A 16069-nucleotide genomic window follows, 5' to 3' on the forward strand; every position below is an offset into this window, starting at 1 on the left:
ATTTTATCAGCTCCACTTACTGTATAGCTGCACTTTGTAGTTCTACAGTTACAGACTGTAGTCCATCTGTTTCTCTGATACTTTGTTACCCTGTTCTTCAGTGGCCAGGACCCTCATGGAACCTCACAGAGCAGGTACTATTTGGGTGGTGGATCATTCTCAGCACTGCAGTAACACTGACGTGGTGGTGGGGTGTTAGCGCACATTGCACTGGTCTGAGTGGATCAGACACAGTAATGCCGCTGGAGTTCTTAAACACTGTGTCCACTCACTGTCCAATCTATTAGACACTCCTACCTCATCAGTCCACCTTGTAGATGTAAAGTCAGAGACGACAGCTCATCTACTGCTGCAGTTTGTGTTGGTCATCCTCTAGTCCTTCATCAGTGGTCACAGGACGCTGTTGGCTGGATATTTTTGGTTATTGGACTATTCTCAGTCCAGCAGTGACGCTGAGGTGTTTAAAAACTCCAGCACTGCTGGCTGTGTCTGATCCACTCAGGCCAGCGTAACACATACCTGTACACCACCATGTCAGTGTTACTGCAGTGCTGAGAATGATCCACCACCCAAATAGTACCTGCTCTGTGAGGGTCCATGGGGGTCCTGACCACTGAAGAACAGGGTAACAGAGTATCAGTGAAACAGATGGACTACAGTCTGTAACTGTAGAACTACAAAGTGCAGCTATACAGTAAGTGGAGCTGATAAACTGGACAATGAGCGTAGAAACAAGAAGGTGCTCATAATGTTATGCCTGATCGGTGTATGTGTGCTAGCTAGCATTAGTGATGCTAACCTCAATAAGTTGGCTGAAAAAATTTTCAGAAAGCGTGCCTCTAAGTGTCCACCCCAAAGCACTTGCAGTCTTCCAAAATTTGCACCCACCTTCAAGATCATCAGAAAGGGGTTTTGGTCTATAAAGCAGGAAACCTTGCTTTATGAACTAATGTGGGAGGTGCATAAGCAAGTTATCTAAAACAAGTTGCTACTAAAATCTTTCTCACCATCATTCAAATTTATTTCACAAGGTGTTGTCATTAGTCTTGTGTAGCAGCTTCAAATCAGTATTATAGAAAGGCTGGCACTGTACCTGAGCATAAGAAAGTGTTTAGATTTCAATTCCCCAATCACACTGACCTCGTCCACGTTCTCAAAGGCGTTGATGACATCATAGGGCAGACAGGACAGCAGGTCTATGACGAACCAAGTCTTCAGATAGTTCATGCGGATGAGCTTGGGGTCGGAGATGACCTCTCCTGCCGGCCCCACGAATGTGGTGTGAAAATTCAACACAATGTCCACCAGGAAGATGACATCCACAATGCTGTCCACCACCAGCCAGGTGACGTTGTTCTGCTTGGTTTTGAAAGAAACGTTGTAGGGCACCATGATAGCTGTGTAGAAGGTGAGGATGAGGATGACCCAGTCCCAGGTGGTCTTGAAGGCGCAGTAGTGAAGGATGATGTGGGGCGGTGTCTTGGGGGTTTCCTGCTTGTACTGGGGGAGGATGTCAGAGCCCAGCTGGAGCACCTGTGAGGGAACCAGTCAGAGCAAAGGGTGAGTGCCGTGATTAAACTTAATGAAGCTGCTACCTATGTAGACAGCAGCTATAAAGAGAGTTTACAAGGTATTGGGACACACCCCAGGAGTATGCGTTTATATGAGAAGAAACAACGGCCTAAGGGAGATGCCAAGATGGTCATTGAGAGAATAAGCTTTCTTATAAGAACTTTATGAATTTGTAATTATGAATTTGGGGAAGCAAGAAGACCAACAAGCACTGCAGGGCAGCACAAGAACCAGCTTGTCTTGGTGCAATCTTAAAATAATATGTGGCTTTCAAATAAAAACACCATAACTACCTCCTGCACCTGCTTGCCTAGTGGGCTACTGATGTGCTGACATGACTCAAATGAAAGGTAATGGATTTTAAAAAAAAGGCACTGTTATCAATCCAGAACTTTTGCCTGATATATGGAACTTCTGCATTATAGGTTGGAAGTTTTTTGATTTCTAGCAATGCTTTGATATAGAGACGCCTAAAAGAGCAGTGCAACAGAACTCTCCTCCTAAAGAAAAGACAGATAACGCTTCAGTGCTTTTTGATTTCATTTTTTGTCCTGTTGTACAGTGTGAAATGACCCTAATTCAAGAACTATAGAAACAGGCCATATGCCATAGGCTCTTTTCATCTCAGCACTTTCTTTCAGGAATGAGAACTGGAGAGCTGGAGTGTGTTAGAGAGAGGAGGGCTGTATCGTATGAATCCTAACAGTTTGATCTTGGATGCTGTGCCGCTTCTGTTGTCATGGGGATCTACGTTATGCCGCTGTTTGTATGTGTACAGTGCACACATGCATGGGCAAACCTCAGCCAGCCGGGAGTGCTTATGTACGTTTTCTCCTTTGTGTACGGTCGGTTGGAGCTGCTGGAGAACTCCCCTGCTGCTGGTCAGAGCTCGGGTCAAGCGTGCAAATTTACCCCAACCTGCACAAATGGACAAGATCATTAACACGCTTTCAAAAATGATGTGAAATTATCAACACAGGATTTGTGTTACCAGTATTTTTATCACAATTTGTGTCACAAGAATCTGTGTTCACACAGAATGTGGAAATCTATGTTTGTGTATTAATTAGAGACTATTTCCATGATCAACGAATGCTCTCGGAACAAAACCTCGTATCTCCATTTCTGACATTTTCCAGTTTTTGACAATTTGAAAATGCCTGTTGCTCTGTACGTTGTATCTAAATTTCATGACAAATGGATCAAAAGAAACAGCTCAAAATGACCTGGAAAACATTCTGGCTCCATTGACTCACATTAAAGCTAATGAATATTTTTTCCTTCTCCTGTAAAGTTACCATTTTCGGAGAACACATATATTTATAAATTTGTCAAGCACATAACTGTAAACTTAAAAAATGTTGTTTTAATCTATTTTAAACATCTTGAAAAGTCTGTGTATTTTATGTCTCCTCCTAATGTACAGTCGTTTGCAAAAGTTTGGGCTCCCCTGGTCAAATTAGAATCTTCAATTACAAAATAAGTGAACATAAGTTATGCTCTGTAGAGGTTTCACATACATTTTATTGCACGATTATTGTTCAATTGAGTCTGAATTTAATGTATTGGGAAAAAAAATAAAACAAATTTTGCCTGGAGCAAAACTTCTGGCACATTTTATGTTTTATTTTTTGTCCCCACAGAAATTGTGCATAGAAATTTGCAGAAAAAAAATCCATATTCGAGTTTGTGTAGAGGGCGTGTTAATGTCATGGAGTTATGAAACTCTGCTGGACACCGGCCCTCCAGGACTGCAGTTGTGCACCCCTGTTGTAAACATTTAATACAAATACCCGAAAGGTCAGGGCACCAACAGCTCAGTCTGTCCAGGATAATGTAGGTTCTCATTAAGCATTTATATTATAATAGCCTCTGTCTCGTAACAATGGAGTGCTTTTGGGCTTTTACGCATGCAGCTTCTGTTTGACCTCTTGCACATCTACTCTCCATGCCTCTAACTTGTCAATGATGGACTCCTCATCATACATTAAAACTGTGTAAAAAACAGAAATCTGGCTCTTCTCCTTTAGGTTTAGAAGTAGCAATGGTGGTGGTTCAGATATTAAATGCACTGAGACTATTTTAATCTTCAAACACTAAATATAAATTTTACATTTCGCTACAAACTCTGTCGCAGCATCTTGCCACTCGCAGCTGTTTCCGCCACTATTCTCAAGCACATGAGGGATTGTGGGTGACTCAGGGGTCTTCAAGGCTGCACCATCTGCATCCTTCAAACTCTCAGAAATGAAAGGTGCATTTCAACTCATTAACACACACTGTTGTAGATCACAGCAGTCTGCCATAATGATCATAAATCAAATAAACATTACAGAGCATTTTTTTCATAATGAACATCATCAATAACTAATCACCTCTGTCAACTAACATGCAGCCCTAAATGTGACGCTAATCCACTGCTGCATTGAAAGTGACACTGAATGTTTCACCCAAATTGGTCAAACAGACATGTTAGAAATAACACATTATATTAGTGGCCATCAGTTTAGAAAGTGCCGTCTATGATATCATTGTGACTGTCAGATCTTTAGATCGCATTTACCTTTGGAAGAGTCGTCCTCTATGGGTTGTTTGAATGCTGTGATGTCGCTAAACGTGCAAAGGAAGAGCACCACTTTTTCCTGTTCGTTCCGAATGGGAGCGATTTTTACAAAAAACCACACTGGCGTCCCTGAGAAAAACAAATAAACAAAAACAAATTCACATGTATCAGCTGCACTGTACTTATATTACATATTGCCTATACCTTTTAGCTCAAGGGTCGGCAACATGCAGCTCTGGATAATAAAAGCTCTGGAAAATAAAGCTTTGCTGATCGTTCTAAGAGTTTGAAAAATAAATGGTCTAAAATACTGAAGTTAATGTATGACTGCTAATTCACCCTGAAGGTTGGTGCAGAGACTGTTGGTCACATAGCAACACAGACAACAATCCCGCCTCGCAATTTGTCTCTGCAACCAGAAGCTTCCAAACATTAAAAAGTCACCAGCTTCTTGTTCAAATTTTCCCACAACTTTTACCTGAGGCACCAGCATGTAACTGCTGCACCATTTAAGATGAAACAGGAAAATTCAAACAATAAGCTGGTGAATGAGAAGCAACTTCAGCCTTGTAAAAATTTTACTGAGCTAAAGCTTAAAGCAGAGAAAAGTAAGTTTTCATTTAGATTTTTTAGCCTAAACTAGGACATTAGCGCACACTGAGACATATTTAAACCAATGTCTTGTCAGTGTCAAAGAAATGACACTTTTTGTCCTGCACAGTTTCATATTCTTCTTACCCAAAAAAACAGATTTGCTACTACAGTAAGCATTTTTATATTTCTGAGTCAACACTAAGAAATCCAACTCTATCCAAGGACAGATTGTGTTCATATGAGGCCCTTGGGCACAAGAGTGCTTGGAGTCCTGCAGTTCAACAAACATGCATAATAAATAAACCTAAAAAAAATAAATAATAAACAAAAAAAAAAACTAAATAAACTAAAAAAAGTAATAATAATAAATTTTAAAAATGTAAAAAAAAACCTGAAAAGAAAAAAACCTGATATTAAACCACATTGACATTCATGTTTATGTCCATTTTGGGAAACACTGCAAATGCACTAGTTTTTTGCTATAAAATGAGCAAAATTAGTCTTAATGTGCAACATCATAATTGTGTCCCCTAATGACTTCCTGTAGGACCTGATGATTTTATTTAGGATTTGAACATTTTTTGTGCAGGCTTTGAATCAGGAGGTCTTCTCTTTTTCTTTCTAGCTAAACTGACTCATAATGCAAAAACAGAAGTTGAGCAATAAACACTAACATTACCTTTGAACAGCAACAACAGAAAATAAACCTTAAAATAGACAACATTCTTTTATTTAATTAATTAATTTGGTACATTTTCATAGGCTACTTGTTCATCAAATCTATATCTGCATTGGATTGTCCCCAGTATGGTGACCCTTCTCAAGCCTTTTGGTCTGAGACTGCCAATACCTCTGGACACAGGTCAGTAATCCATCTCTGACCCTCTCATCCTGATGGTAGAGGGGTATGTGATGTGGTGTAACATTTCAGGCTAAACATTTACAAGTTCTGTGTTATTAGCGTACATTTCTCCACTTAAGACATCAGTGTTGACAATATAGGAAATAAATTTAAATTGCAGCTCTTGAAATTTGAAAACTGCCCTCTTGATTAATCTTTCAACACATGTGCCAACGACACAATTGTTTCTGCATTATGGGGACATTACAACGACTTCCATTCATTTTCTGCAAACTTACCCAAAATTTAACCATAACTCCTAGCCTAACCCAAAACGCTTACCCTAACCCTTACCTATATTATTACCCTTACCTTAAAAAAATGTTTTTACCTAAAAAAATATGATTTATATTATGGGGGCCCCACAATGAAGAAAGGTCCCCACAATGTTAGTGCATAAACAGGCTTTGGTCCCCACAATGTGGTATAAACCTGGCGCAGCATGTCTCTGCCAAGTAGTCATTGTCCCCATGTTGTCGACAGATTATTACTGTAGAAGTTGTTTCTCTACAAAAGTAAACACACTGCTAGGACTGAACGAGCTCATGAATATTCATTTGGTTTGCCCCGCTGCATTAGCATAATAAAGCGTAAAGCTAGGACTGCTGTTTTCCTGCTCCTTATACTCGCAGACCTGATGGATGTCTGCGTGTATATGTGTCTTTATGTGTGTGTGTGTGTGTGTGTGTGTTTGTGTGTGTGTGTATGTGTCTATGTATGTGTATGTGCGTGTGTGTGTGTGTGTGTGTGTGTGTTTGTGTGTGTGTGCACGTGTGCGCACAGCTGCGGCTTCGCTACTCACTATTCTTTTTGTACATCAGGATTTCAAACGAGTTCATCTCATAGTTCTCAAACGTCAGCCGAACTTTCTCCGTCGTGTCTTTGTCCGTGAGCTCCCCGTACATAAAGCTGAAAGAGATGACAGCAGGCATTTAGCTTCGCTGAAAATGCAAATCAAACTACTCGCAGCTCAGCATTAGCCTGGGTCGCAGTTTTTCACAGGTCCATTAAAGGGTATTGATGAAAAATGTTCACAATAAGCACAGTCAGTACACCAGCCGCAAATTCAGTTATGAAATATCAATTGTGCAATCAGTGCAGAACAAAATGTGAAAAATGAAGCTGGAGACAGCTTTGTGTTAATAATTATAACATATGGTACAGATTATATATTACAGAAGGCTTCATCTTTCAGTCTAACACAAACATACAAGCACAAGTTTTCATGCCTTGTATAAACAGGTTCTGCTGTGGATGTGAATACAGTTCTATGTACACAGTGTGTTTTCATGCTCACAGCTAAGCTAAACCTACAGTCATATTTATCTATGTATTTCGCTTGACAGGGTCTACATATCATCATTGACAGTTAGAGATAATGAAAACAACAAATTATCAATGTCGAATAAAATCGAAAATTTACCAGCTTTTAAATTTGTTCCCTCTTGAGACTTTAATGAAGTCAATATATACAAGCTCTTAGTTATTAGCTTAAATTTCACCACTCAGACATCAGTGTTGATAAAATAGACCATAAATTACACTTGCAGCTCTTGAGAGTAGGAAACTGCACTCGTTCAAAGTGGATTTTTAATATGAACATGATTAATAATGAATCATATTTAGCAATGGACACACACACTCTCTCTCACGTTTGTTTCTGCATTGTGGGGAAATTCTGCATTGTGCCACAACTTCCATGAATTTTGTGGAGATGCACCCAAACCTTTACCATGACCACTAGCCTAACCCTAACCCTTACCCTAACATTAAAACAAAGCTTTGCACATTCTTCTTCTTAAAATATCAAAATTTACTTTATGGGGACCGGCTTGTGGCTGTGAATGCAGCCCTGTGTACATAGTGTGTTTTCATGCTCACAGTTAAGCTATAACTACAGACATATGCAAAGGTTTGAACACTGATTTTCACAATTTGTATTCGTTTGCTGAATTTAACATATTGAAAGTATGCCGCTGTTTTCAGAAGAAAATCTTATCTCCAAAATGATAACTTTTGTTTTGGCCCATTCATCATGAAATTTACAAACAAAATAAAGGGCAACATGCATTTTTAATTTATGTCAAACACAGAAAAACTTGCACTGCAACTGGGCATCACAAGGTGCAGAAGTGTGTCATCTTCTCAGCCAGAATCAGTAATCATTCCGACACTATCATTTTTTAATTGTTTCTCTAACTCACTCTCTCACAAAGCATGGCTGAAAAGCTTATAAAAGCCTTTCTGTTTACCCATTAGACTGAAGTAGCGTACACAGACTGAAAGTACACGGTATGCTGATCAGATTATTCCATCTGCAGACATTAACTAATTAGAAACAGGAGTTTTAATATGAAAGAGAGAGAAAACGATGGTAGTAATAGATGCTAAGGTAAAAAGAGATGCTAAAAAGAGAAAGAGAGAGCGAGAGATGGGGAAAGAAACATGGGGGAATGTTCTATTACAAGGGGTCTAAAAATAAAGTTTCTCTTTGAACAGCACAGGGGCTGCGACTGTAATGAGCTTGTCTTGTGTGTTAGGCAAGAGGTGAACCTGACGCGTATCAGCCTGCTTCTGCATCAGCGCTAGCGAGAATAGGCCATTCTCTCTGTCTGTCTGTCTGTCTTTCTCTTGCACGTGCACACACACACACACACACACACTCTATTAGAACCACACAGAAGATGGCACAGCTGCTACAAACCAGACCCAAAATCTCTCTCAAAGATGAAAGTTTTGGCCAAATATCACATTTGTGCAGATTTCCTCTTCTACCTCGAATATAGTCAATCAGCCAAGACAGGATTGGTGTCTGAAGTGTAGTTCTTTAGGTTTTGCACTGAAGCTACAACACTAATGTAACGAACAAGCAAACATGTAAGCTTATACTCCATCAGCTGTTATCAGACTATACCATTTGTGAACTGTTATCTATAAAAATGGACCAATATTTGCTGCATAGCTAAAAGCAACTTCAAGCCTGAATTCCGCTTGTCCATTTTTAAGACAATCGATTTGAAATTGCAAACAGACAAGGATGGACAAGATTAGAAATGAGCAGATCAGAGGGGCAGTGAAGGTGGAGCAGTTTGGAGATAAAGCCAGAGAGGCCAGGTTGAGATGGTTTGGACATGTTTTGAGGAGGAATAGTGGATATATTGGTCAAAGAATGTTGGAGATGGAGCTGTCGGGTAGAAGGAGAAGAGGTAGACCTCAGAGAAGGTTTATGGATATAGTGAAGGTGGACGTGGAGATGATTGGTGTAAAAGTAGAGGAGGCAGTGGATAGGGCAAGATGGAGGCAGATGATCCGCTGTGGCGACCCCTAAAGGGAGCAGCCGTAAGAAGAAGAAGATTTGAAATTGCAAACTGATGTGACTTAAGGCACGCAGTTCACAAAATGCGAACAGATAGGGAATAAGCTTCCATTACTTGTTACCTGCATTGCCTCACAGGTCCAGCAGAGGTGATCACAGTTCACTATATGCAATAAGTCCAAGTTGAGTTTTGAGTGTGGAGTGTAAGCCTGAGACTAGTCGTGAGTCCTTAGGGTGCAAGTCTGAGTCAAATCCCGATTCTTTGGGCTGCAAGTACAAGTGGAGTCTCAATTCACTAGGGAGTCCAAGTCAAGTCTTGAGTGACTGGATGTGAATTTCAGTTAAGTCTCAAGTTTTTGGACTGTGAGTCTGAGTCAAGTCCCGAGTTACTAAAGCAAGTCTTGGAAGTGTGAGTCTAAGCTTTGAGTCTTTGCGCCAAGTCTTGAGCCAAGTCTCTGAGGTGCAAGTCTGTGTCATGTCTCATGTTGCCAGGGTGTGAGTCTGAATCAAGTCTCAAGTCTCTGAAGTACAAGTCTGAGACAAGTCTCGGGTTTTTCCAGTGGGTGTAAATCCAAGCCAAGTGTCGAGTCTCAAGTGTCTGGGGTGCAAGTGCAGTCTTGAGTCTTTAGCTGCAAACTTTGGTTAAGTCTTAAATTGTTATTAGTGGTTAAGCTAAACTTGCTATATTATTCATGCATAATGCACTGCAATGCCCAAAGTAAAGGATATAGTGTTGTATTATGGCCTCAGTTACAGCCTTCTTGTTTGGGTCACCCCAGGTACACCTGACTCTGAAAAAAAAGGGAATAGTTCTCACTCCATTCCTTTTACTTTCACTGTTGTGCACTCCATAAACTTCTACATGGGCAAAAGATTAACAAAATATATCAGCTAATTGTTTAGAAGTTACCACTAACCTATTAAACAGTAAACATACCAAAACTTGCTAAATAAGCCTACTTAACATACTGTACAAAATATTGAGTCAATCTTTTTTGGTTGTTTAAGTTTTATAAAATTTGAGTTTTGCCAGCTTCTTCAATCGCCACACATATAGCACTTCAGTTATATCAGACTGAAGGTTTTTCTAGCTGAAGCTTATACGAAAATGCTTATTTGAAGCCGAACCTGACACTGTTGTGAGCTGCGAGAGAATGAACTGCAGTAAATAATGTGCATGACGGTTGCAAAACTGACAAAGGCACACCGATATCAGAAGGTCAGAAATGAAAGGTTTTTTATTGCGTCATGTTACATCCGTGCTTTTTTCATCAAGCACAAAGTCTTTAGTATAGAGTTCAAGTTCAGATGCGAGTCAAGTAAGGTCATGGTGCCAGTCAGTCAACATGTGACTCAAGTGCAACTTGAACCTGGGTCCAGGGTAACTTCACACACTTTGCCATGACTGACTGACTACACTTAGGGTAAAGGGTTTATACAAAAATTGTATAAACTGGACTTTTGACTGAACTATTGCTATAAAATGAAGGGAAGATGACTGATCTTCTTTCTATCTCTTGTGAACACTTCCCAGCTCTCCTGCTTCACTGGTTATCCTCACGTGTTGCTGAGTTGAAATATCACGTCTAAATGAGTCAGCCATCTGCAGGCTAATCCCAGAAATTCTTCTTACTGAAGAATCACCATGACAGCAGAGGAAACACAGCTAATTTGTCATGTTCATTTTGATATGACGGGATCAGATTTGTATGCTAGGTCAGTAAGATATGAGCAAAGATTGATTTTGACTGCCTGTCTGGACACAGCCAATCAGAGTCAGGAGAAAGTGGGTCAACAGGTTGCTTTTTTCAGTTATTTTAGATTTCAAATGGTTTATATCAGCATGCTTTCTTTGTAAACCTGTATATAAAGTTTTCTGCAGTAGTTTTAAGTGCCTCTTTAAGTTAAATGACCCTTACTTGTCCCACAATAGGGAATTGTAACCTTCGCATTTAACCCATCCATACAGTGAAACCACATACACCAAATGAAACCACATACACACTAGTGAATGTACACACATTCATTGAGCACACTTGTCCAGAGTGGTGGGTAGCCCTATCCACAGCGCCTGAGGAGCGGTTGGGGGTTAGGTGCCTTGATCAAGGGCACTTCAGTCACATACTGTCAGCTCAGGGGATCAAACCGGCAACCTTCCGGTCACAGAATTGGTTCCGTAACCTCCAGCCCATGACTATTTATGAGTTTTGGACATGAGGACACTGGACAATTTTGCTTAAGTCACCCTTTAGGCCTTCATCAATGGTAAGGTTTTGACCACAGAGCCACTCTTGGCTGGATACGTTTGGCCTGGCCAACATGTCGAAATACAACGTAGAAAGTGGACAGTGAGTTCACATACGCTCAGATAAATCCATTAATCTGCAGTTACCTGCAGGTGCTGCTCTTCTGCATGACCTCCGCACGGTGATATCCGGAGAGTTTGCAGAAGCCATCATTACTGTAGACGATGGGCCAGTCCACTATCTGAGCATTGCCCAGCACAAAGTTAGTGTCTGCGGGAATAAAGAAAAAGGGAAGGGGGAAGAGAGAGGAAGAAAGAATGACCAGGTACATGGTTAAAGGTCAAAGGGTCATACCCAGGCCAGTTAATATGGGAACATTATGAAGAGGGAGAGCGGTGTGTGCTGTTATGGTGGTTGAAGCTATGAGACGTAGACGTCATATGGACTAAAACCCTCTTTGTGATTGGTCCAAACCTGGTTGTTGCCCAAAACTGATTTTAAAGGGGTGAAAATTCAGTTAACCAATAAAAAAGTTAAAATATTTCTAGTTTTATTTTGTACTCCAATAGTTTTAGTTGAACAGAGTTTATTGACAGATTTGATTGAAACTACCACCATTTTCATGTTTCTGAAACTAAAACAAACACCAGAAACTGTTAACAGAAATACTGTAGCCCTGGTTTCTGTTAATTACCTCTTACTATTCATAAGTTATCTTCAAAAGGAAGAGTTTGAGTTCCTCTAAAAATCTTGGATACATCTTTAAATTCTTTTGTTATTCCAACCAGTGTTCAAACTGACCAGTTTAGTATTGCTCAGACGGTGGTTAACCGTGGGTTTCATAGTGGCACTACTATCACAAGGTTTTTGCCCAATGGTTGGGAGATTGCAAGTCCCCACTAGGCCTGGTGTAATTGTTTTTTAATATTTAACCCTACATATTTAACATAATATTTAACCATTTTTTGCATATCTCCTTAAATTTGCCTTTAAAAGGACTTGCATATAATATGATACACATTTGGTTCACATCAAAATGCTCTGTTATCTTTGTCGCTACTTTCAGCAACTTCAGCAGATGTAAGTCATTTCACATGTGCCTCTGATGTGGGCTGAATGTGGTCTGATTCAGGCATGATGGGCCAGTCCTTAGTTATTTTAGAGTGTCTATTGGTCAGTGTCACACAAAATGTTGACAGACAAACGAATCCATGATTCCACACAGTAAGAGGTAGACGAGTGGTGGACAAGGTGCACAAATCATGTACCTGAGTTAAAGTAAAAACAGTAAAGGTAAAATATTACTCCAGTAAAAGCAGAGGTTCCTCTATTTAGACCTCCACTTGAGTAAAAGTACTAAAGTATTTACCTTCAAATGTACTTAAGTATTGCAAGTAAAATTACTAAAAGAGTAATTAACTTAATTCAACTTAGTTCCAAGTTTAAGTTGAATAAAAACTGTCTTTAAACTCAGGATCACAGATGAGCTCCTTTACTATGTTGATCTGTAGGCGTCTGTTCATAAACATAAACCAGCCCAAACTCATTTACTATAAAATGAAATGGTGTTTGTAGAAATTCAGAAAAAAGCCGCGTCAGTCTCGACTGCATATGTGGACATATTTCTATATTGTGCTCTATTTACACAAAGTTAGGTTAGTTCATCATTTATGTTGAACAGACTCTCCCAAAGTTTTACGCTGCTGCGCTGACGTTGAACCGCGTGCTGCACTGGGTCGGTATGACCAACAGGTCAAAACCAGCTCTAAACAAAGTGACCGCTGGGCCCTGATTGGTGCTCTGGCTTTGCGCTTCTTTCGTTTTGACATGTTACGTTTTTATACACATAGAAACCAAAAGGAATGACAGATTTCTCAAAATGTAGGAGGAAAAAGTCGGATATTAGACTCTGAAATGTAGTGGAGTGAAAGGAAAAAGTCGCCCAGAATGGAAAAATTTCAGTAAAGTACAGATACAGGAAAAAAAAATACTGAAATTACAAATTATTTCCAGGCTCATAACTTCAGGTGTGAGTCACGTACAATCTCGTGATAATATTGAACTGAAAGGGCAACTCTACACATTCAGGAAATATTTTTAACATATTTCTGCTCTATATTGTAGCAAAGATAGATAAACATATATAGCAACAATGGGTTTGATGCACGAGCGAGTTTTTATACAGGGTTAATTGGTGATGCAACGAAATGAAAAGTCCTGACCAAAGCCCAATTTGCATAAAATAAACATATAAAAATTTCTCATTCTAGAGTCTACAGTATGTACAACATCAAATGATTTTTGTCATTAGTCCAAAACCTGTGGTTACAGATGGCGCTGTTGTGCTAATGAGGATTTTCCTTTCTGTTTATCTTGTTTTCCTTTTTTCTGCATGATGGACTTTTGGAGTGTTGCACTCTCTTCTGATACATGAGCAATGATTATAAATCTAACGTCACACAGAAACCAGGAAAAAGGTCCACATGGCCGTCTTTCTTCCACACTGTTGATCTGCTACTGCTCAAACTCTTTGAATGTGTCTGTGCTCATGTATGCATAACTGTGAAGAAAACAGTGTTTTTAATCACTGCTTTTTGTCTTCATCATCAGTCAAATGATTAAGTGATCCATCTTAGTTCATCTTTGGGCTTTGTTTTTCAGACAAATTTTTCAGCCTTTTTTCTCTTTTAGGTGAAAACCAAATGTGCTACTTTCAGCCAAAATGTTTCAATGACTGACATTTTGGTGCATCCCTAGATTTACTGATTATGATTGATTGCCATATGAATAACTGATTAAAAGTTTAATAGCTGTTTTTGTTCGAACCATTAAAGTACAAATCTAAAGTGGTGAAAAAGGCAGACTAACCTTGTTGCTTCTGAGCTGACGATACTTAGTCACTCTCAACAGACTCTGGAAACAACTTGAGGCCAAATATACAAACAATACTTAACACTACTCTTTAAAGATACTAACACACTTCAAATAAACAAACATTACCCAACGTCAGCCTCTAAAGGTGTTAACAAACATCAAATAAACAAACATTACCCAACGTCAGCCTCTAAAGGTGTTAACAAACATCAAATAAACAAACATTACTCAACGTCAGCCTCTAAAGGTGTTAACAAACATCAAATAAACAAACATTACTCAACGTCAGCCTCTAAAGGTGTTAACAAACATCAAATAAACAAACATTACTCAACGTCAGCCTCTAAAGGTGTTAACAAACATCAAATAAACAAACATTACCCAACGTCAGCCTCTAAAGGTGTTAACAAACATCAAATAAACAAACATTACCCAACGTCAGCCTCTAAAGGTGTTAACAAACATCAAATAAACAAACATTACTCAACGTCAGCCTCTAAAGGTGTTAACAAACATCAAATAAACAAACATTACTCAACGTCAGCCTCTAAAGGTGTTAACAAACATCAAATAAACAAACATTACTCAACGTCAGCCTCTAAAGGTGTTAACAAACATCAAATAAACAAACATTACTCACCACCACCCTCTAAAGGTGTTACTAACAAATATCAGATAAACAAACATTACTCACCACCACCCTCTAAAGATGTTACTAACAAATATCAAATAAACAAACATTACTCACCGGCAGCCTCTAAAGGTGTTACTAACAAACATCAAATAAACAAACATTACTCACCACCACCCTCTAAAGATGTTACTAACAAATATCAAATAAACAAACATTACTCACCGCCAGCCTCTAAAGATGTTACTAACAAACATCAAATAAACAAACATTACTCACCGCCAGCCTCTAAAGGTGTTACTAACAAACATCAAATAAACAAACATTACTCACTGCCAGCCTCTAAAGATGTTACTAACAAACATCAAATAAACAAACATTACTCACCACCACCCTCTAAAGATGCTACTAACAAACATCAAATAAACAAACATTACTCACCGCCAGCCTCTAAAGGTGTTATTAACAAACATCAAATAAACAAACATTACTCACTGCCAGCCTCTAAAGATGCTACTAACAAACATCAAATAAACAAACATTACTCACCGCCAGCCTCTAAAGGTGTTACTAACAAACATCAAATAAACAAACATTACTCACCACCACCCTCTAAAGATGCTACTAACAAACATCAAATAAACAAACATTACTCACCGCCAGCCTCTAAAGATGTTACTAACAAACATCAAATAAACAAACATTACTCACCGCCAGCCTCTAAAGGTGTTACTAACAAACATCAAATAAACAAACATTACTCACTGCCAGCCTCTAAAGGTGTTATTAACAAACATCAAATAAACAAACATTACTCACTGCCAGCCTCTAAAGGTGTTATTAACAAACATCAAATAAACAAACATTACTCACCACCACCCTCTAAAGATGCTACTAACAAACATCAAATAAACAAACATTACTCACTGCCAGCCTCTAAAGGTGTTATTAACAAACATCAGATAAACAAACATTACTCACTGCCAGCCTCTAAAGGTGTTATTAACAAACATCAAATAAACAAACATTACTCACCACCACCCTCTAAAGATGCTACTAACAAATATCAAATAAACAAACATTACTCACCGCCAGCCTCTAAAGGTGTTATTAACAAACATCAGATAAACAAACATTACTCACTGCCAGCCTCTAAAGGTGTTATTAACAAACATCAAATAAACAAACATTACTCACCACCACCCTCTAAAGATGCTACTAACAAATATCAAATAAACAAACATTACTCACCGCCAGCCTCTAAAGGTGTTATTAACAAACATCAGATAAACAAACATTACTCACTGCCAGCCTCTAAAGGTGTTATTAACAAACATCAGATAAACAAACATTACTCACTGCCAGCCTCTAA

At 39.0% G+C, this 16069-nt stretch overlaps 1 protein-coding gene across 4 annotated transcripts in view; it reads right to left on the reverse strand.

Annotated features, from left to right (window-relative positions):
- Window positions 1-16069, reverse strand: part of kcnh1a (potassium voltage-gated channel, subfamily H (eag-related), member 1a) — a 134250-nt gene that overhangs the window by 107632 nt on the left and 10549 nt on the right. For 3 of the 4 annotated variants that reach the window (XM_017707779.2, XM_017707777.2, XM_017707776.2), the window contains 5 exons: window positions 11339-11462; window positions 6433-6539; window positions 4136-4264; window positions 2372-2490; window positions 1141-1533 (listed from right to left, as the gene is read on the reverse strand). In XM_017707779.2, the coding sequence (XP_017563268.1) occupies window positions 1141-1533; window positions 2372-2490; window positions 4136-4264; window positions 6433-6539; window positions 11339-11462 (872 nt within the window). Of the gene's footprint in view, window positions 1-1140; window positions 1534-2371; window positions 2491-4135; window positions 4265-6432; window positions 6540-9068; window positions 9657-11338; window positions 11463-16069 lie in introns of those variants that run through there. The other variant, XM_037541933.1, reaches the window with a different exon arrangement.

This window comes from Pygocentrus nattereri, chromosome 10, assembly GCF_015220715.1.
Source record: "Pygocentrus nattereri isolate fPygNat1 chromosome 10, fPygNat1.pri, whole genome shotgun sequence".
NCBI lineage: Eukaryota > Metazoa > Chordata > Actinopteri > Characiformes > Serrasalmidae > Pygocentrus > Pygocentrus nattereri.